The sequence below is a fragment of the Aethalodelphis obliquidens genome, unplaced genomic scaffold (assembly GCF_003676395.1).
Source record: "Aethalodelphis obliquidens isolate GAN/ISIS:26980383/991018 unplaced genomic scaffold, ASM367639v1 scaffold94, whole genome shotgun sequence".
NCBI classification, from domain to species: Eukaryota; Metazoa; Chordata; class Mammalia; order Artiodactyla; family Delphinidae; genus Aethalodelphis; species Aethalodelphis obliquidens.
In genome coordinates this window covers 3,307,741-3,330,056 of record NW_020838038.1, presented here as the reverse complement: position 1 = coordinate 3,330,056, position 22,316 = coordinate 3,307,741, and the positions used below count along the sequence as shown (strand labels likewise).

General features: G+C 40.3%; 1 protein-coding gene across 5 annotated transcripts in view; it reads left to right on the top strand.

Moving 5' to 3' along the window:
* The window catches only part of GLRA2 (glycine receptor alpha 2), a 195,573-nt gene that overhangs the window by 42,481 nt on the left and 130,776 nt on the right, over positions 1–22,316 (top strand). For 3 of the 5 annotated variants that reach the window (XM_027095760.1, XM_027095762.1, XM_027095759.1), the window contains 2 exons: positions 385–452; positions 8,704–8,927. In XM_027095760.1, the coding sequence (XP_026951561.1) occupies positions 385–452; positions 8,704–8,927 (292 nt within the window). Of the gene's footprint in view, positions 1–384; positions 453–547; positions 616–8,703; positions 8,928–22,316 lie in introns of all 5 variants that reach the window. The other 2 variants (XM_027095763.1, XM_027095761.1) reach the window with 2 other exon arrangements.

Genomic DNA, 22,316 nt, shown 5'->3' with positions numbered 1-22,316 from the left:
TTGAACTCATAAACGTGGGCTATTTCATCACCATGGGCGCCTACTGTTGACATCTACAATGTTGATGAGCCTAAGGTCAAAGAAAGCCACCCACCCAAAAGGCAATTTTGATAGCAACTATTGACAATGAATTCCGTTTAATAGTCTTCAGCTTATATTTTCCAAATCCAAAACTCTTCAGGGTAAGTTACTGCATAACTGTCATTATTGGAAATGCTAGTGGGAATGCTATCAATGTTAACCTCTCTGGGTAAAACTTTTTTTTTTTTTTTGCAATCTCACCATCATTTTAATTTTGTTTACATCTCTAGTCATTTGCACAGTGTTGATGGAGCTGTATTTTTGCTTCAATGTCTATTGCAACATTCTTATTGCGTTCTGCAGGTCCTCCAGTAAACGTTACTTGCAATATTTTTATCAACAGTTTTGGATCAGTCACAGAAACCACCATGGTAAGTGCTACAAGGCCACTGGCAAGAGAAAAACGTGACTTGATTATGCCATGAACACAACCTGTCAAATTTTCTATTTATTGTTCAACTTGCAGGGCCTCCTGTAAATGTTACCTGCAACATATTTATCAACAGCTTTGGGTCAATAGCAGAAACTACAATGGTGAGTGGGACTGAGCACTGAAGCCATCGTGTGAAGGAATGGGATATGCGATCAAAGAGTACTGTTGTATATTTGTAGGACATTTACTGAGTGCCAATTTCCAAGTTCATTCACCTCTAGAAAACAATTAGTTATTTATTTAAAATTCAATAATCTTTTATCCATCATGCCAGAGAAATTTTGGAAACACATGATGTTCGGTTAGATTTAGGTAGAATTATCAGTATTAAGCATGGTTTACAGTTAAGGATATTTAAATATTTGCATCTCCAATGTTTCAGAAATACAAATTTCGAAGTTTGGGAGATATTTTTCATATAATAGGAAGTTTTAACATAATCAAGCCTCAGACATGCTACATTTAAGACAGGGGTCCCCAACCCCCCCCCCCCCCCCCGGGCCTCACATTGTTACCGGTCCGAGGCCTGTTAGGAACCTGTCCGCACTGCAGGAGGTGAGTGGCGGGCTAGCGAGCGAAGCTTCATCTGCCGCTCCCCATCGCCCGCATTACCACCTGAACCACCCAACCATCCCCCCCCCCCCCCCCCCCCCCCCCCCCCCCCCATGAAAAAATTGTCTTCCTCGAAACTGGTCCCTGGCGCCAAAAAGGTTGGGGACCGCTGATTTAAGATATACGCCAAGGAGCTGACCTTACAATGAACACACACACACACACACACAATTTGGTGGCAATAGAAAGTTGTTCCAAGTCCAAAGCAATTACATCACATGCATGGCTTTTCCCAAAAAAAAAATAAATAAACATAAAAAACTAATAAGAAACCATCACACTCTAAGTGCAGACATGTTTCACATACATGAAAAAGAGCTCAGATACTGTAAAATCCACCAAGATTCCTTATCAATGTCAAGATGGTGTTGTTGCCTGTGACACAGCCTATTAGATAAGTAGGCTTACAGTGCTAGGCTATTGTGTGGAGATTACATTTTGGGTAAAACATTTTCTTGGCCCCCATACAATTTAAGTCCTAAGTCAACTGGCTGGTTCAAATCTTCAGTACTATGTAAAGTATACAGTCATATTATTGAATGAGATCGAAATAAACTATAGTTGAGCGTGACTATACTACTATGGTGGCTGATGTCCTAGAAACACTCAAGAAGTGAAATAATGAGCATAATGCCATTGAGAAGTAAAAAATAGTGTTCCCCTGTGTTTATGAATTCTCTCTTTTAGGCTACCAGGATTGTGTTTAACAAATTACTGTACTTTCTGGTGTCCTTAATGTTATAAAAGATTAATTTACCTCTTATCACTCCTTTCCACTGGCAAGTCAGACATAATGCAACTCCACTACCCGTTTTAATATTATTCTGACACAGCATTGTCCAGAAACGAGACTTTTGGGGCTTTGACAGTATGTAGTGCATTAAGAATTTTACCCAACCAGGATAGTTTTGATAGGGTTATTAAATGACTCATAAGAAAAGCTGAACATGGAAAGAAGACTCCAACTCTGTACTTGGCATTCAGTTTCTGTCTCTCCCCTCCTGGTTTTATCCTGCTAACAGAGGGGCAAATCTTCCAGCCGCCCAAATCACTATCACCAGCTTTACACGATGGCATTCAATGACAATATTTGCACGACCTAACGCTGATTGCTTTAATTAGACCCTTAAGTTGCTTTGATTAAATCTCCTTATTGCCTTTTACCCTCAATCAAAAATGTAAATGTGCACCTTTCCAGTGTTCATTAATGCAAGAAAAAGCTAAATATTTAAGGAGATGAAAATGGAAACGATGGATATCCTTGTTTTCCTGTGTCTTTAAGAGCTACTGAAGGTGTTTAATAAATGGGCTGCTTAGGTGCTTCTTGGCCACTTATTAAGGTGTCCTTTGACATGTTTCCTACGCAAAAATTTGGAAATCATTGTCCAAGTGTAATATCAACGGCCTGTCTATTCTGCTGTATGAGACGTACTGAATCGCATGACCAGAAGAATGATGTGTATTGTGCTTCTTTTATTTTATTTCTTGGCTTCTGATGTAATGACAAACTGAATTTGGCTTTTAAAAATATCTTTTATTTTCTTCAATTATGGCTTTTGTGTGAAACTAAAAAAAAATGTTTTTTGAAACTCTACCATGCTTAAATCAAAGAATAAATCATGTCATGTAGGGTAGGGACTGGCAAACATTTTTCTCTAAAAAGCCAGACGGTAAAGACTTAAGACTTTGAGGACCAGACAGTCTCTGTCACAACTACTTAATTCTGCCCTTTTGGCATAAAAGAAGCCATAAACAATAGTAAGCAAATGGGTGTGGCTATACTCCAAAAAAAACTACTTATAAACACAGGCTATGGCCAAATTTGGCCCACAGGCCATAGGTTGCCAACTCCGGGATCTAAGGCATCACTATTTAAAATGGACATTATTCAGGGGCTCATAAGAACATGAGAATTGCTCCACCTTGAAAAGGTCTTACTTTCCCAGACCCCTTAGGCCCTGCCTGGGGACCTACCTGATGTACCCACAGAGTGTCATCACAGCCTGAGCTTCCCTTACCAAAACGCTGAGATTCTACCATCCACGAACATTCTCACAAAATGTGACTCAAAAAAATTAAACAGAAACAGATTCTTCCTTGAACTGTCTTTAGTTGGAGTCAAGACATCAGACCTTTAGGTTTTATGCACAGTAATATATGTAGTCATTGAGGACGTTCATTAGTGCTATGGCGGGGGGATAATAGTTTTGCTTTCTCTATGTTTTCTGGAATGATTTTTTTCCAAGAATGTCTCAGAGTTTTGAGTTTCTGAGCATGTTGATTTCCCTCTCTTCCCTCATGTCCCACTCTTATCCCACAACCCTTGATAGCATTATTGAAGGATTTAGTTTGGATGTTTGTTTCTAAATAAGAGGCAATAATTATCTGTTTTAAGAATGTGATATGACTTTCTTTTGGTTCTATCCAGTCTGCCCTCTTATGTCTGATGAAATCCCACTAAATTACTGTTGGTACTAACTGCCCACAAAGATTAGGCTCACTTACAGACACAGTATTGCCTCTTACTCCTTTGGTATGTTAGTGTTTAAAGACTGTGCTCACAGGACAATATATTTGTGTTATTCTAAGGAATATTTTTATGGATCATTATGATCATGAACATTATTTCAAAATATGTACTTCTGTTCATTAAGAGTCACAGGGATCCGGTGATGTTCATTACCAGCTGACCCTGTGTTAAAAGTATTCAGTGGAACAATTTTTTTTTTTCCTTATGATTCCAAAAGACTCAGAAGACCAGTAAGGGATGTATGATGAGACAGGTTATCTTTCGGTTTTGGAACGTCAGTTTACCATTTCCTTTTCTTTCTTTCCCCTTTTCCTTTAGCTAGTGATGGCAAGTGAATTTACAGGATGAGGAGTGTATTTGCAACCGCCTCCTTCCTACTATAAAGGCATAGTTTGGGAATATCGATAATGTCAGTAAAGGTCAAGAGTATTTGCATGCCATCTGCATACAGCTGTCCCCAAGGTTGGGCCATCAGAAAATGGAGAAGAGATAGTCTCCTCAAAGCTTCCAAATGACTGCCTGGAAGGATGTGGGTGAATAGAGTGTGATTTGGACCTATGGGTGCTGGAACACTCCCCATGCTACAGCAGCAGACTCAGACCCTTTCCTCATTTAATATTGAGAGACTGCAATAGGGGGAAGGGGGTAGAAAGAGCTGAAGGTGTACAAAACGTGTCCACTTGGAGAGCATCTCCAGAATATGATTCCAGCTCCCCAAACTCTTCCCCAAATTCCACATGCTCTGCTGGTTACTGCTACAGGGTGAAGAGTTGTTTTATCTCCGATCTGAAATCACTTTCCTAAAGAACTGGATAAGGTGTAGACAGTCCCTTAGGAGAATGCAGGCTACGCTGTAACTGCTGGAATGACATTACAGACCTTTCATTCTATAGGTGCATAAGCAACTCATAAGGAGATGCTAACTTACCAGGAATAGCAGGTAGCTACATTCCTTATTTCTGAATTTTTAAGGGAGAACCAAGAATCTACCTAACATTTTGTTAATCTGAGATATAAGGTGTCCTTGGTCTCTAAATTAACAATACAATGTTAAAACCTGGATTCATCATAAAGCAACTGCCCTCCCTCCCATAATTTCAAATTCAAAGCTAACTTCCCATATTCAAAGCTAGCACAGACTCAAGATGATGAAAACTTCACTGCAGTGTAGCTAGAAGTTAAAACTGAAGTGCCATATAGGTCTGTGGGAAATCCACAAAGCATATCTTTGTCTATAATAACTTTATAACATAACTGGATTGAAAAATATATACCTATAAAAATAAAAAGAGAGCAGTAAAGTTTAATAACAATATTTATGAGACAGAGTGGCAATCTCTATGTACAAATGCTACACTAAATATAATAGTAACAAAATAATTCAACTTAAGGAAACAATCTTTGTGGCAATGGGCATAGAATTAGAAGGTACCAAGAAAAGTAAAACTTTAGAAATTCTAAATTTGATATGAAATAATAGTATGGAATATAGGTACTTGTATTAACTGTGCTAAGAATATAATAAAGATTCTATGACTTACACATAGCTTTTGAAAAAATAAAAGATATGTGTGTGTATTTACACACATACACATGTGCACACATACACATATATATACACATATATATATAATATATATACATACACACACACTTTTTAATTTGAATTTTTCTATTACCTAATCTAGTACCCAGAGAGTCAATCATAGGAAAACAAATTTTAATACAAGGAAATACGTCATTTATTTGAAGTAGAATCTGTCTCTGGAGAGAGAAGGCAGTATAAAAGAAAATTCAGTCTACACTTAAGCATGTCTCTTAATATTTACTTCTTTAATATTTCATTAAACCTAGAAGCAAAAATAAAGACAAAGAAAGGCTACAGAGCAACATAACTATCTCCTGTGGTTTGGAATATCTTGAGAGAATAAACCTATCTGTAAATAAACAGAGGTGATGCACAGATAAATCATGCATCAAATTTGTACCCTACATTGAAAATGATAGTGAACTGAAAGAATTACAGAGGCACAGCCCCGGAAAATCTTTTCTTTGGCTATCTACTTCTCTATATCCTTGGGCGTCCTTTTCTATTCTTAAAGGTTTTAAGGGTTGCCATTTATTTTGGAATAATGTATAGCATCATGAAAAAAATTATGGAAAATTTTAATTCCTATACATTATAAAGAACAAACACTCCCAAAATATCTAATAAAAGTCTTGTTTCATATAATTCCTGTCATTGTGGAGTAAAATGTATTTTCTCCTCTAACTTTTCCACTTATTCTTGCTTATGAATAGGCTAATTAATTTATTTTAAATTAACTGTTAGATATTTAATGGTTCTATTGTGATAGGATAGATTCAGTGCTCTTTTTAAAGTTCTGATATTGGGAGAACCTATTTTATTATTTTAAATAGATAAAATTCAAAATAGAAAAGCAGGAAACACTGGAGAAGAATACTGGTGGGAAAGACTTTTTAAAAAGATGTATTAATACATTAGCTGGGAAATTTTATATTGAGTTTTTTTTTTAAAAAGGTCAATGTTTTCATATTGTATGTCACCAATGTAATATTCTCTAGAGTCTCTCAAAATGCATCTTTAAATCATTTTCATGTTCAAAGGAGCACTGCAATGATGTTGTCCTGGTGATTCTGCCGCCCAGTGCTCGCCGTCTGGCGTCTCATGGCCTCTCCCATTTTATGTTTCCTTCCTGGGTGGGGGGCCTCAATGGCCTCCCAATGGCCTAAGAAATTTAACCCATTCACCTCTGTTATTTCCAGCTGTCATTACTTCTTGTACTTAGAGTTTTTCTACCTCCAGAATTGGCTAAGAGATGACGTCCTCTTCTTTCCTACTGAAACAAGCTCATAGACCCCCACACGCAAAATTTTATGAAGGATAATTGGTTCCCACCCTAAGGGAAATAAAAGGTGTAGATGTCACACAGTGAAGACACTGCATTTTTTTCCTTCAGGAAACCTTAAGAAAATCTCACAGTTGATCTATCCAGTGCCTATTTATACGCAAATTGGATTATTATATTTTCAATAGCCCCTGTTTTGATTTTCTACAAATCACACATTCCCACTCTTTACTCACACAAAACTCCAAAGGTTCCAGTCACTCCTGTTGCCAATGAAACACTGAACTGATAATCTCTTTCCAGTTACTACCCTCTGGTCCCTTTGGACAATCCCCCAAATGCAAAATATGTGATGGGGAGAACTTTGAGGTTCTGCCATCCTCTTGGCTCACTCATGGAAGGAGGGGGCAGCCAGTGAGCAAACAGAATGGGATGGAAGCCTGGCTGGCCTCACAACAGCACCCTCTTAGGTCTGGGAATTTGCTGTGCAAGCCTGGTATAATCCCAAATAAAAGTCAGCTGATAAAATTTTCCAAGTCAGAAAGTCCTTATGTTGTACAACAAGGAAACGTACAGTTATTTCTTTTAATATTTCAGCTTTTCCTAATAAGCTGGGTTCTGATGACTGATTTTCAGACGTTAGTAACTACTTGATTATTAGCATTCTTTAAACCCACAGTGGGCACTCGTTCTAAGAACTGCCACTTCCAAAATACTCTACCAGCCTGATCATCAGGATGGCTGTATTTGGGGGGGAAAGTCATGGGAATTTGGAGAGTTTAGTAATAAGCAGAAGGAACTAGATTTGAAGCTCTCTTCCATACACCCTGATCTTTATAACTTACTTACAGATTTTCTTTTGGCTCTAAAGGGATTAACCAAAACCGACCAACCCGAGGTGGTCTCCATTGTACCTTATAGAGTAACCAACCATCTGAGTTTTGCCTAGGACTGAGTGGGTTCCCTGAAAATTTCATTTTTACCTGAGGCTAAAATGGGGAAGTTCTCAGGCAAACCAAGGACATGTTGGTCACTGTTAGAGAAAAGTAAACAATGACTCAAAATCCAGGTGCCCAAACAAAGATGTGGAAACAAAGCAAATGAAGGTGAAAAAGGTAAAGGAAAGAGAGTAAAATGGGATGAGTATATATCACCCTAAATGACCACAGTGGCAGATGTGGACCACTGTTAGCTCTGAACCATAGTCCTGCTTGACTAGGGAATACTGTTGAAGCCTTTATTGGGTGTGCTCTGTCAAGCGAAGCAACAGTTTCCATGAACCTAAAGACCTTTGAGTAGAAATCCTCTGAAGAGAAGTTACTGTCCCAAGCTGATTCATTAGCACAGAAGAAAATTCCCATGCCAAGTGGGAATGACAGGGTGTACCTGAGGCTCCCACAGGGAGGAACACCTTTATCAAAAGGTGCTCAGATTAGGAAAACATGAAAAAGATTTCTGTTTTGGGAATGACAGGGCGTACCTGAGGCTCCCACAGGCAGGAACACCTTTATCAAAAGGTGCTCAGATTAGGAAAACATGAAAAAGATTTCTGTTTTGAAATCTCCAGTTGACTACTGTAGATACAACCCATTCAGAGAAATGATAAAATATTTAAGAATTTCAAAAGTAAGTAGCTGTAAGGGAATTATCTTGTCAACATGAACCATCTTAATATTTATGTTGATGAATTTAAAAAATATTGGCCCATCATGTCAGAGTTTTATGATAAGATTTCTACTACCAAAATTACAGAGTGGGTTTTCTTCTGCCCAGAGCATCTGAGCAGATTGAAAATAGAGATCATGTCATTTCTGATTTGGAAAATGAATAGGTTTTATTTGACAATCTGCTATCACAGACTGACTCCTGTACTTATCATTACCTTTTTCTACAGCAAAATCAGATTGAGTTAGTATTATTTCCTCCCAGAACGATTAAGTGAAACAAAAATTCAACCAGCTCAACTTGTTCCATTAGTGTTCTGCTTTGGTCAAGTCTTCTTTCCTTCTCGTCTCTGTTCCCACTCCTAATAGAATTGAGTGGTTTATTTTGACCAAGATATACACAGCTGGGTTTACTCAGATACCAACACTGCATGCATCGAATCAGGCAGAAGAGTGAGGGGAAAATATGCCAGAGTGGGCAAGAAGTAACGCTTACGCATGGCGTTTCTGTAGGACTACCGAGTGAATATTTTTCTGAGACAACAGTGGAATGATTCACGGCTGGCTTATAGCGAGTACCCTGATGATTCTCTGGACTTGGACCCATCGATGCTGGACTCCATTTGGAAACCAGATTTGTTCTTTGCCAATGAGAAGGGGGCCAACTTCCATGATGTCACCACCGACAACAAGTTGCTTCGCATTTCAAAAAATGGCAAAGTGCTCTACAGTATCAGGTAAGCTTCCTTCGGCTGCCCGCTGCTCCCTTCTCCATTTTTCTCCTGACCTAGAGCTGCATGATTCTGCAGGGCAAGATGTATATAAATATTATCCTTTGTGGTCTCTTGTTTATTATTTAAACTTAAAGTTGGTGAGAGTGCCAGTGGTTCCCATGGTCTCAGAAGTGTAATTCTCCATAACCAAAATATATTTGGTTGGATGGTGGGTAGGTGATGGTATCATATAAATATCTGCACAAATATGTTTTTATTTATTTGTTTATTTTATTTATTTATTTTTGGCTGCGTTGGGTCTTCGGTGCTGTGCACGGGCTTTCTCTAGTTGCAGTGAGCCAGGGGTACTCTTCTTTGCAGTGTGCGGACTTCTCATTGCGGTGGCTTCTCTTGTTGCAAAGCACGGGCTCTAGGTGTGCAGGCTCAGTAGTTGTGGCTTGCGGGCTCTAGAGCGCAGGCTCAGTAGTTGTGGCTCACGGGCTTAGTTGGCTCCATGGCATATGGGATCGTCCCGAACCTGTGTCCCTTGCATTGGCAGGCAGATTCTCAATCACCGCGCCACCAGGGAAGCCCCATAAATATGTTTTTGATTGGTTCAATAAAGGAAGTGCAGGCCCTTTAGTTCAATTACCACTGAGCATAACATACAAATTCTCATTTCAAATAATTATGCCATTCTATAGCATTTAAACACACACACACACACACACACACACACACACACACACACACAGATTCAATGGCTCAGTATCGTCACTGACAGCATACTTTGAGCTCAGTGAATGGAAAACTGGTTCTAATCCCAGATCTACTTCTAACTAAACATGTGATCTTGATCTGTTAACATTTCTTGGGCTTGAGCTTGGGATAGATGCATTTTTGCTTTTTTATTCAAATATGATCTTCTCCAGAATATTCTCCAGAATACCACCCTACAATCAAAATAATCACTCCCTTTTAGGAACTCTCATAATAGTTTCTCTGTGAATCTGTAAGTCTCTGACTTCTTCCTATCCCATATTTTGGCTACTTCTGTACACAAATATAGCATAAGAGCATAGACTTTTGGAATCAGACAAACCTAGAATTAAACTGAAGCTTTGCCACTTACTAAGTTACATAAGCTATAACCTTCAGTTACCTTAATTGGAAAATGGGAAACACCATATTTAACTCAGAGTATTCTTGTGAGAATGAATTATATACAGCAGAGGTCAGCAAATATTTTCTGTAAAGGGCAGATGGAAAGTATTTTAGCTTTGCCAGTCAGATTGTCTCAACTCTCTCAGAGCTACTCAACTCTGCCATTATAGCACAAAACAGCCATAAACAATACTCAAACAATTAGGTGTGGCCATGTTTCAATAAAACTTTATTTACAAAAACAGGTGGTGGACTAGATTTAGCTCTTTGGCCATAGTTTGCCAACCCCTGATATAGAGTAAATAAAAATAATTGCCACAGTTCATGACACAGAGTATGTTCTCAATAAATGAAATGATGGCTGTTTGCATTTTTAAGTTAACATTCTTTCTAAATAATAAGCTCTTTAAAGCCAAGATATTCGGATTTTTCATCTTTTGTAACCCCTCCCAAAGGGCCAAGACAGTGTATTGTATATGAGAGAAATCGAATACACTGAATAAATATTGACATGTTAAAGATTCTTTAGAGAATTCCCCCTTTCTCTCCAATCTTATTACCAACAAAAAAAAAAGAGGCAGCTAGTGTCTTTGCAAATGATTTTCACAAGTTTGCAGACTCACCACCACCAAAACTGCATTTCACAACTCTATATACAATTTAGGTCTGTACTGTAGATTCCATTCTTAACCTAGTAATTTCACAGCTTGCTGGTGGCAGATAGCTGCAATGTCTTTTGGAAGGAAAGAGGCTGCTCATTTGTAAAAAGTGGCAAAGTCACCGCTTCCACAAAGAACCAGGGAAACTTCCCCCACTTTATTTTTAAGAAACTTTACATTTATTTTTATAAAAATTTTTAAGGAAACACAGAATATTCCACATGGTGATGCATTTGGTGTAAGATGCAGTATTGGGCACAACCTAAGTTGATGTGACCTGATGAAATGGGACATATATAGAGCATGGTGCTGGGAAGGAGAGTTATAAAAAGCAGCACAGGGTATCAGCTGCTCCAGCTAACCCTCTGGGCCTTGGGTGGCAGTTGCTCTAGTAAATACCTGGCATCATGCACTGCCGAAATAAAACCAGGGTTTGTTTTTTTTTTCCTTCTGTTCTATAAAGGCCCTTCCATTCTAGAACCACGAAGAATAGAATGTCCCCGAGACTCGATCCAGAGGCAATTCTTCTATCTCTGGTTCCCAGCAGGCTCTGAAATACCCCACAATTGTTTTGGGTTGGGTAGAGTTTGTCCTGTGGCAGAGTGGTTTAGACTTTTCCTTCACTGTGGGTATTCTATGAAATCAGGGGAAAGACCCCTGGTGCAGGAGAACTGGGCATGCCATTTTAGGGAAACACAGCTCCTGGCAGATTTGAATTGCAGGAATCTAATTACTTGCCTGGAAGGGTTTTCAATGAGCCAGACACGGTGCTGGGCCTAGAGATCCAGAGGTGAGTAAAATGTGGTCTCTGTCCTGGAAGGGCTCCAGTCTAACAAGGCAGGCAGACATAAGATAAATTGAGTAGTAGGGATAAATAGGGAACAAGGAAAAGAAAAGTGGCTCTAACTTTGCGAACGAATTCTGTGACTCAAGTACTGTTAGAATTTTGGGGTCGGCACGCACACTCCTGTTTACTTGAGTCACTGGACTCAATCTAACTAGAGGATAAGGAGGAATTAGTGCTAATATAGGCCCAGCTGCAGGTCCAACTCAAGTTTAAAGTACAGTTTTTGGTGTCTTAAAGGTGCTGGAAAGTCCTTGCTGACATTCCATTAGGAAGGACTTTCCCTCAACTCTAAGGTTCACAATGCAAATACCCCCAGGAGAGGGATAACGCTATCCTCAATTCATACTAAGCCATAAAGAGCTGATACGAAATTTTCTTTCTGATAGTAGGTTTAATGTCTGTGAAGAATAGTGACAGAGAGCATGTTGGATGCCTGAGAGGAAAAATCAGATAGGACGAAGAGAGTTAAGAAAGATAGAAGGGAGGCATACAACAGAAGTACCAAAGATAAACTCATGAATTGCCTCCACCTGACACATTTTAATAATTACTTCAACACTGGGCCACGTTAGAAGAATAATGTTCTATGGTTATGTTTTGTATTTGAATTTTCCTAAAACCTAAAGCAAATGGATGGTAGCGTTTCAGCCAGGAAAAGTTCTATGCTTTCTTAGCTTCGTAGGAGCAGAGGTAGAATTAACTCTGCATGGAAACCAAAGCCCAAGGCTTTGATGGCCAAACAGAACACAGAGAACTCTGCAGCCCATTGACTTCATAACAAGCAAGGTCACACTCCCCAAGAGGTAATATATCTGTTTGCCAGAAGACCAAGATTTTAAAAAGGGAGTGACAATAGACCGGAAATCCATACACGTCCTGCAGATTCAAACACCTGAGGCACCTGAGTAAAATTTAAACAAATCTTTTAAATAGGAACCAAAGGTCTTAGCTCAGTGTTAGAAAATTTCTATCCAGTGATGCAGGACATAGTCTCTGATGATGAAGATGTCAAATCTATTTCTGCCCACTTATCCTCTGATTACTTTTTTAATTATTCACTTCCGTCATATGTTTGATCTTACTCTGTTTTCATGTTTTTGTTGACCCACCCCATTAAGTATTGACCATTTTTGACCAAAGTGTAAACAAGGACACACATCTTGCTTTGTACACCCTCTTCAGAGACAGTCAAATTCTAAATTCATGTTACTTTAAAAGGCCTGAATCCACAGTGGAATAACGAGGTGAGCCTTGGGTATAATACATATTAGTGCTCAAACAATATTTACTGAATTGAATATAACGAATTGTAGTAGAAGTCAGGGCATCATGACCTATGGTATGCAATATGAAAGAGAAAAGGAGAGGGTGAGCATTTTTGTTTTTTTGTGTTTTTTTTTTATTTTGTTTTTTGTTTTTTGCGGTATGCGGGCCTCTCACTGTTGTGGCCTCTCCCGTTGTGGAGCACAGGCTCCGGACGCGCAGGCTCATGGCTCACGGGCCCAGCCGCTCCGCGGCACGTGGGATCCTCCCGGATCCCCGCGGCACATGGGATCCTCCCGGACAGGGGTACGAACCCGCGTCCCCTGCATCGGCAGGCAGACTCTCAACCACTGCGCCACCAGGGAAGCTCGAGGGTAAGCATTTTTAAAGAGAAGCAGCTGGTCTCATATGTCCACAATGTCTTTGCTAGTATTTGTTTTCTTCCCTTACTTCCCACTGCTTCTGAGACTTCTCCGCCAAAACTCTGACTTTTATAGAAGCATAAGATTTTTTTTTAATTGAAGGTATTACAGGGCAAAATATCCTTGTTTTACTGATTAGGAAGTGACTTCTTTAAAAAGTTAAATGAGCTAAAATAATGGAGCCCATAAATAGGAAAGCTAGGACAAGAATCAAAGCTCTTGACTTCTATTTCAGAGCTATCATCTCCTACCCCACGTTAATTCTTCATTTACTCCAACTCAAATCCAAAGACACAAACAAATACAATACCAAACACATGTCATTTTGGGGACTAGTGGGGACCTTTTGGGGACTCAATTTTCAAAGGACTAGTGGAGGAAGAAGGTAAGATTTAAGATGAGAATATAAAGTATCTTAAAATTTCGCAAATGTCTAAAAAGACTTTAAATTCAAGATGCCACAATTGACCTTCAAATAGGAAGCTCATTTGATAGTTTTATACAGCATGTATAGCTTATATAGCATATCTACTTTCTGAAAACTTTTACTATCCCAGGGATCAAAGGGCTGAAAAGACCCATTAAAGTTATTAAGTCAACTCCTTACCTTCAGACAACCTGTTGAGAACTTATTCTATTTTTAAAGACCTTCAGAGAAGGAGATTTTATATTCTCTCCTTGGATCTTATAATAAGTTACTCGAACATTGTGCAGAAACTCCTCCTTACATAACTTAAATCATATTTGCTACAACTTAAATCAGTCGCTTTTTCCCACATTTGTTAACATGATAAACAAATGGCTACCATTTTTAGAAGGATGGAGGGATTACCTCACTGTTTTTGTTTCATTTTTGAAAATGAAATACATTTTCATCCCACCAGAGTTAGTGGACATATGTTTAGTCGCCAAAACTATGCTGCTGGTTTAATTTTACAGTGTGTAAAATCAGCACCAAGATGTTCTTCATCTTGCAGTTTTCAGTTCGCTGTATGGTTCAGAGCGCCTACTCTGAACCTTATGATGTTGAATGTTATCCTGGTTCCTTCTGATACTATAGTAGACTGGGGTTTTACTTTTTATTTATTTATTTTTTTTCTTTTTTTGCGGTACGCGGGCCTCTCACTGCCATGGCCTCTCCCGTTGCGGAGCACAGGCTCCAGACGCGCAGGCTCAGCGGCCATGGCTCACGGGCCCAGCCGCTCCGCGGCATGTGGGATCTTCCCGGACCGGGGCACGAACCCGTGTCCCCTGCATCGGCAGGCGGACTCTCAACCACTGCGCCACCAGGGAAGCCCTAGACTGGGGTTTTAGAGTCAAACACCCTTGGGCTAGGGTCTCTGGCCTCAGAACTAGCTGTGTGACCTAGGGAAAATTCGTTCTCTCCCTGAACCTCTATTTCCTCATCTTTCATAAAGAGATGATTTGGTTAACTTTAGTAGAATACACCATATGCTATATGCATAGACAGTCAAAAGCGGCATTGCCCTGTCCTCTAGGGCCCTTGGTATTTTCTTGTAATTTCATGATTGTGCTTTCTGTCCCAGTCTCTAAGATGAAGAGTAAACTGACCACGATAGATCACCACGATCTCCAGACATTATTGTTTGCCTTCAGTGTCTTTTATTTTACTGACCAGGTACCTAGGGGCCCTATGCTACCTGCCAACTGCATAGAGTTCTCCAAACAATAAATAGTTATGGGATTGATCCCCTACAACAGCACCCCGCATCATCAAGACATCTGAGCCCCTCATCATCAAACTTTATCTGACCTGAAACTTATTCCTTTATGGTGTTAGAGGTGATTTACTTGTTAATTCCTTTTGATTCAATTCATAATTGCAGGTGTTGATGATTCAGTGTTCCACCATCCCAGTAGTATCTGAGTTGTCATAGAGAATTCTTGGGGATTGACATGCCTTCTACCTCTGATGATAGATTACAGGCACCACTGAGAGTAGGTGGGGTGTAGATTTCTAGACAGACATCCAACAGAGCTCCCCAAATAATCCTGTCTAATGACCAACTCCATCCACACACATAAAAGGCCAACTTTTCTGACAAAGCCTCCCACCCTTGACTCATCCTACAGCCTGATGCAAGAACTTCAAAGATTCTAACTTTGGCTATAGAATGATTTTTATGGCATAGGAAAAAAGAACATTCTTTATTTAGATGTCAGAGCTGAAAACAGAATGCACAGTGAACTAAGACCTGCCTAAATGTTACCAATGGTGATACTTTGATTATCTTACTCTCAATCGTGATGAGACATGTAAGCCCATATTTTCTATTAGAAGGCAGCTATGCAAAGCTGTGATTTCTTCTCTCTGTGCATATTTGGATCATGTTTATCTTTATATCCTATAATCCAGGCAAAATTACATTCTCATCTTCCAAATCTGTGTCCAAATCCTCATTAGTTTTGGGACTTGACTTAATGCAGTAATTAATGACTGTAACATAAGCGCCCACATCAGAATTAAGCAATGAGGCTTCAGAGAAGTGCTGGAAAATGCCATGGAAACCACGATTCCCTTCTTCCTAGGGCAAGCAAGGTTGGGAGGGTGGGAGGTGCTGGCATGCATATATGCCGGTGGCTTCAGCAGGAGCTGAGCTAAGTGGTGCAGAGGGGGCACTTTTGGACAGTGGTCCTCAAAAAAGATGCGTCTGAAGGTAGAAGCATTAAAGTCTAGAAAGTGTGTTCTGTACATGACAGGCTCTCTTAAAGTGCTGGAAAGCTCTGCTGAGCTCCTGATTGGGTTCAGAAAGACACATACACTCAAGGGCATAATACTGGTTCAAACACAACAGAGTAAGGATTTTACCCTTGTTTGAAGGAAAAAAAGGGGGTTATGCAATGAAATACATGGCAGGTGGCATGACCACTTTTCCTTGACTGTTTGCCTGATTGGACTAGCAATAGCAACCAGTAGGTTTTTCTCCATTTGGAGGTGACTTTCCACTGCATTAACATTCATTAGAGTTTGCTCTGAAGGTGATGGTGCAAAGAACAGAATACCAAGAAGGTAGCTTAGGGCATCAGGAGCGCCACACCTCCTTCCATCATTTACTGTATCCCCTAGGCTCAAAGACCAGCCTCTCTAACGCCATCAGTTTATTATTCTGAGTTTCGGTTTCCTTACTATAAAATGAGATTGAACCAGGAGATGAGATCAAGTCTGAGGCTCCTTCTAGCTCCGTCATAAGTCTCTAATAAGTCTCAAAATGATCTCCTCTTTCCCAAACCGCAAAATTCCTTCTGGATGAGGAAATAAGAGTGGGTCCTTCATGTCCCTCAGGGTTTGGGAGCCAGCAAGAGGGGATTCTGAATTGTAAGGTGCCTATCTCAAACTACTTTGGGATCTTTGAACCGTTTCCTCCCAAACTGAACATCTGAGGAGAGGAACTGATTTTGGAGTGGGGTAGGGAAGGTTGGACTACCTGTTGTTTAAGAGGCAGCCTTATACTCAACATATAGTTTACACCGTGACAAATACTTAACACTGAGCTCCCTATTGAGAAATTTCCCAATCGCAAATTAGATCATTTGTGCCCTCTGATTCAACCAGCAGGAGCATCCATGAGATATTATTTTAGAATGTGTTCGTGAATTATGGGTTTATATACTTTCAGACAACTATAAAAGATGGTTGGCTAGGATAATTATTAACTGGATATATAAGACTAAAGGAAATCACCCGGTAGCTTGGAGCCAACAGAGTTCGAGGGCTAGTCTGCCATTATTAATCACCTGACTTTTCCTGTGGCAGGAAGCCAAAGGAAATTCAGAGGTCCTGGTGAACCTGCTCAACTTATGTTGACGTGGGCTTCTGCCTGGTCCACAGTGCTGCTTTTCAAAGGCTCGCTGTATGGCATTAATCCCCAAATAAACACAAATAATATCACCATGGCTCTTATGAAACGCATGAATTACTTTAGTGCATTCTCATAGCACATAATTCAAAGGAAAGACACTCCATTTTAAAATGGGAAAAAATCGTCTATCCTCAAAGCTCAACAGTCTTTCCAATAAGTCTATCCTTGCTCGTGGCATTTAAAATTACAAACCAACATCTGATACAACATTTATCACCGTACAGTCATTGAAAGACAATTAAGGACATATATAATTATGTGAAGTTCTACAACGTGACACACACTCAGAGCAAGGCCGTCCCATATGGGATTGATCATCCTTTTCCAAGGACAACAGAACAAATGTTTATTCGATGTTTCGTTTTAGTGGGGATATTTTGCTAAATATGAATAGTTAGATGAAAGAAAGCAACAAGTGAGCTAAGAGATTAAAGACAACACTAAGGGGGTGGGGCAGATGTCAGTTCTGAAGTTCAGGAAGACTTGGGTTCAAATCCAGTCTTACTAAGTGACCATGAGAAGTCACTTAATTTTTCTTTGATCTGCAGTTTTTCTCAGTCCCCGATAAATGTTCAGTGAATGTCATAATCACCCTGGGTTGGCTGTAGAATAAGGGGAGGGGAGTGGCGAGACAGTTCTCCCCATTCTTCCTAATCCGTACACACGGACATTTCCTTACTCAGTACCTGTTACTCTCAGGCTCCACTCACCTTCCATGAGTCCCAAGCAGATGACTACTCTCTGTGCCTTGGGTTTCCTTCCTTTGGGAGGTATATCGCTCCTAGCAGAAGTGACAGTTGCATCTTTTTTCAGCTAAGGGCTTGGGCCCCCTCTTCAGCTGCTTGTTAAGAGTCAACTAAGGAATTGTGCTTGGTTTCAAAGTGTTATCTAATCAAGAATGGACCATCCTACCATCTGACCAAGACTTCGTTCTTTCTCTCTCCAACCTTTGCCACCAGAAACAGTGGCCAGCAAGTCTCCACCAGTTACCACAGCAGAAGTCTTAGTGCAGCAGAATACCAGCAAAGTAACACAATTTTGCTCTCAGCTGTCAGCAGATGAAAAGTTACTTTGGTTTTCTTAAAACCATATCTGCAGGTCACAAGCACTTGTTCTTTTTCTCTTTCACCAAAAGTAAAATAATCCCAAATAAAACACTGCTATACAGTGCTATTCCCTCTTTTTTCACCTCAGTGTCACCATTAAATAGCTGTGAACTGAGGCAATAGAGTGACTGTGGACAAGTCAGTTGTCATTATTTTAACGTGCAGGCTAATAACATTTTATCTTCATGAATATTTGGTCGTATAAATAAATACTAGCTGTGAAATGACTGAAATTTAAAATGTAACTAAACTGTGGGCAGAAGTGGTTATATGACTCTTTGATAATTTGAGCTCTTCTTTCTGATGGTGTTCCATTTAGCCCTCTCCCATTCACCACCTTCAAACCATTTCGTTCAGGAAATATCAAAACATTTGGAAAAGTTTTAGCTGCAGATTTATCAGTCGCTCTCCAAGTTGAATCCAGTCCATATTTGGACTTCATTAACATGGGCCCACCATATGCGTGCACATTTTCTGAAGGGACCAGGCACAGATGGGAGCAGATATTGTATTTCTGTCCTTCCCAGCTAGTAGTGCTCAATGCATATGGGTATTTTCTGTGATGCCTTTATAATGTTTGGTAAACATGGACCTTCCTAGTCAGCCACTGGCATTTTAGTCAGGGGACAGGAGTAGAACAGCTGATGAACCAGCAGTGTTGCCACTCATCTCCTGAAAATCCCAAGGTCAACATGGAAAAACAGGTTTTATATTTATTTGGAATTAACTAAGGGGATAGAGTCTAACTGCACGGCTTACGACCAACCTGGGGTTTACTTTCAGCCCTAGACAATACTGAAAAAATGATTTCTCCCTGGTGTCCTAGCCACGGGGTTCTGAGCCCTGTTATCCACCTAGGTTCATCCTTCTGTTTGATACTCTCAGTATCAAAGTCTGCCCTCAGGGATATGGGTAGGGAACCTGAGAATCTATCAACTCATATAGACAAAGGAGGAAATGACTAACGGTACTTAAGACACCATACTCTCCCTAGATTTGCATCTTAATAGTCATGGAAGCCTTTAGCTAAATGTCTATTAGCTCATTATACTTGGCAGCCAAGAATTTTCAACCTTTACTTATATAAAAAAGCACAGCCACATTTCATGCCTTGCCTGCCTAGCCAAGCTTGGACCAATTACTTTTGTCCTCTGTGAATAAAGATCCTTTCGCGGGTACCTTGATTTGATTCAGGATCATCAAATGATTATTGCAAGTCATGCTTCCCTGACAGACCCAAAGGGCCCTCTCGGGATCTAGGTCTGGAAGGGCAGATGATCTGCTCTACCCGATCAGTGTGAGCGCTTATTTAGGCCCCAAGGGAGTAATGAAAAGCCTTTTACTTGATTCAGTTCAACTATGTCTGATTTACATAATCTGGAAGGATTCTTTAAATGAGAATTTGAAAACAACTTTAAAAAGTTGAATAATAAATGCAGAACTATTGGGATAGACTCCACTGAAAGAATATATGTATGTACACACACACCTATAGACACATATATATTAATATCTCAGTAATGTTAAACTACGACCTCCTTCAAGAGAGAAACTTATTTCAAGTGTCTGTTAAGTATGATGCTCAATAAATGCTTGCCAAGAATTGCTAAATGGATGTAGTAGGTTACAGCCCAGGTGGAGTTCTGTTTAACACGAATCCCTCCTCACTAAAGACCTGGAGCTGGTCTTCCTCCACGCTCTGACCTCCTCCCTGCTCAGTACCAGGAGCTTTTGTAAATTTTTAGTTGGGGTCCATGCAGTGAATGTTGCAGCCACCACCCCAATTTCCTTTGAAATTTCTCAGCAGCTGGTTTTTCTAGTCAGAGACCAGAGACAGCGCCCTGAGTAGAGTTCCACTGTCCACCTTTGCACACTCGTGTGTGTTAATGAGCATCTCGTCTGGGTTCCTCTCTGCTGTACCTTCCACCCCTCTTAGCAGCGTTCCCAGTTTTCTAGCCACACCCACCATATTCTTGGCGCCAGTGAACTGACCTTGTTATTACTGCCTTGACCTTAGCAGCATGCCACTCCATGGTGACTGAGGCTCGTGATTAAGCCCCCTTGGCTCACTACCCCCGGTCCAATCACTTAGAAGCCTACTTGGGCCTCATTGGCCGGACCTGGTTTCAAGTAGAAAGTCATATTTTCCAAAGACAGTGCTAGAGCTACTGAAAAATCACAGCCCCCTTTCTCAATCCCTTCCTATTTCCCTTTCAAATTTTTCTCCTTTTAGTCCATCACAGGGACAGTACATAAAAGTCCTCCCTTGGGACATGCTGAAGTAGAGCTTCTTAAAATGTGCTCCACAAGACCAGCATCAGTTTACCTGAGCTGCTTCTCAGGAGGGCCTGAGAACCTGCATTCCTACCAAGCCCTTCGGATGACACTTACGCCCACCAGAATTCGAAACCCATGGTGCTAAAGGAGATCTCGATCAGACAACCAGCCTGGTGGGGTCTTTTAATCCAATGACTCCTCTAACTCTTCCCTCCCTCTCCCCATATGTGTGAGTTGTATAAATCATGCACATCTGGGACTTTCCTGGTGGTCCAGTGCTTAAGACTTTGCCTTCTAATGTAGGGGTGCAGGTTCGATCCCTGGTTGGGGAGCTAAGATCCCACACGCCTCGTGGCCAAAAAACCAAAACATAGAACAGAAGCAATATTGTAACAAATTCAATAAAGACTTTACAACACGGTCCACGTCAAAAAAATCTTTAAAAAAAAATAAATAAGTGATGCACATTTAACTTGACTTCTAACTTGCTCCACGATAATTTCATTTAAGGTCTAGATAGGTTAGGAGGACACTCTTGTTCAATACATGATGCATCCTGTCAAATCTCCCTGACATTAGAATGTCACATGGTTTAGAGATTTCCAGGTACACCTGAGAGGAAAGGGTCAACAGACCTACATTGTACAGTAAGGCTGTCCTAATGTTCTTGGAGAAAGAGTGGACAGCATTCTAGGATGTTGGATGACAAAGCCCTATGGGGGCAACAAATATCTCACCTATATACCCAGACTACCAGAAAGTTCCAATTTTAAGAAGCATTATTATTTGGACTTAAGGCTTTCATCAATATTCAAGAGTGGAAATTCACCTATAAGAGGAAATCTTCATGCTGGTCACCGTCACTTACAGTTTAGAATCATAGAAATTTTGAGCAGGATGGGGTCGTGGGTGAGGAATGAGGCCCAGAGATTTAGTTAAGGTCAAATTGCTCTTTCTCTGTAAGTCTGGTCCACCACCCAGGTCCCTGGATCCCCAGTCAATGGTGCTTCTCCTCTGTGAGGTGGCCAGGAGAGGCTGGAGGAGTTTTTAAAAGGAAAAGTCATGGGAAGCCTGGATGCCTGCAGAAAAAATGAAAGGTCTACAACCTATTCTGCTAGCTTCACAGACAAAAGAGGATGATAACAGATTCTTTTTCTAAGGAGGAAATGTAGTAGAGTGGAAAATAATAAATAAACTTTGACATCAATTAAAGTTGGGTTCAAATCTAACTTTGGTTGCTTACTGGTTTTGTGACTTTGGGAAAACGGCTTAACCTGTCTGAGCTCCAATGTGCTTACCTCAAAGACAGAGAATGCTGTGTGCCTCGTGGGATGGTACTCCATGACTGCAAAATAATGAGAGCACCTGACCTACAGCAGGTGCTCAGAGAATGATTATCAATACTATTGACATCACTTGAATTTTTATCTTTCCTTATTAAGTATTCTGATCCTAAAAGAACACCACAGGTTCTATCCCCTCTGATATTTCTGTATACTGCTAGGGTTTGCAGTGTGCTACACAGAGTGTGCTAAGCATGGTCTCTGACAGAGGAACAGCAGCAATATACCTGAGACTCTTGCTTTTCCTGAAACACAGAAGCATCCCCTTACCCTTCCTTTCCAAACAAGACAGACTACTATAACCGTCAGAATTCACTCTCTCAAAAGAGGATGCTGGCAATCTTTGCTTTAAGCAGGAAGATCCCTAATGACAATTTGTAATTCCACCTGAAAATTCGTTTTCTCTTCAAGTGGCTTTTTTTCCCTCAAGAATCTTTTGCTGGGAATGGAC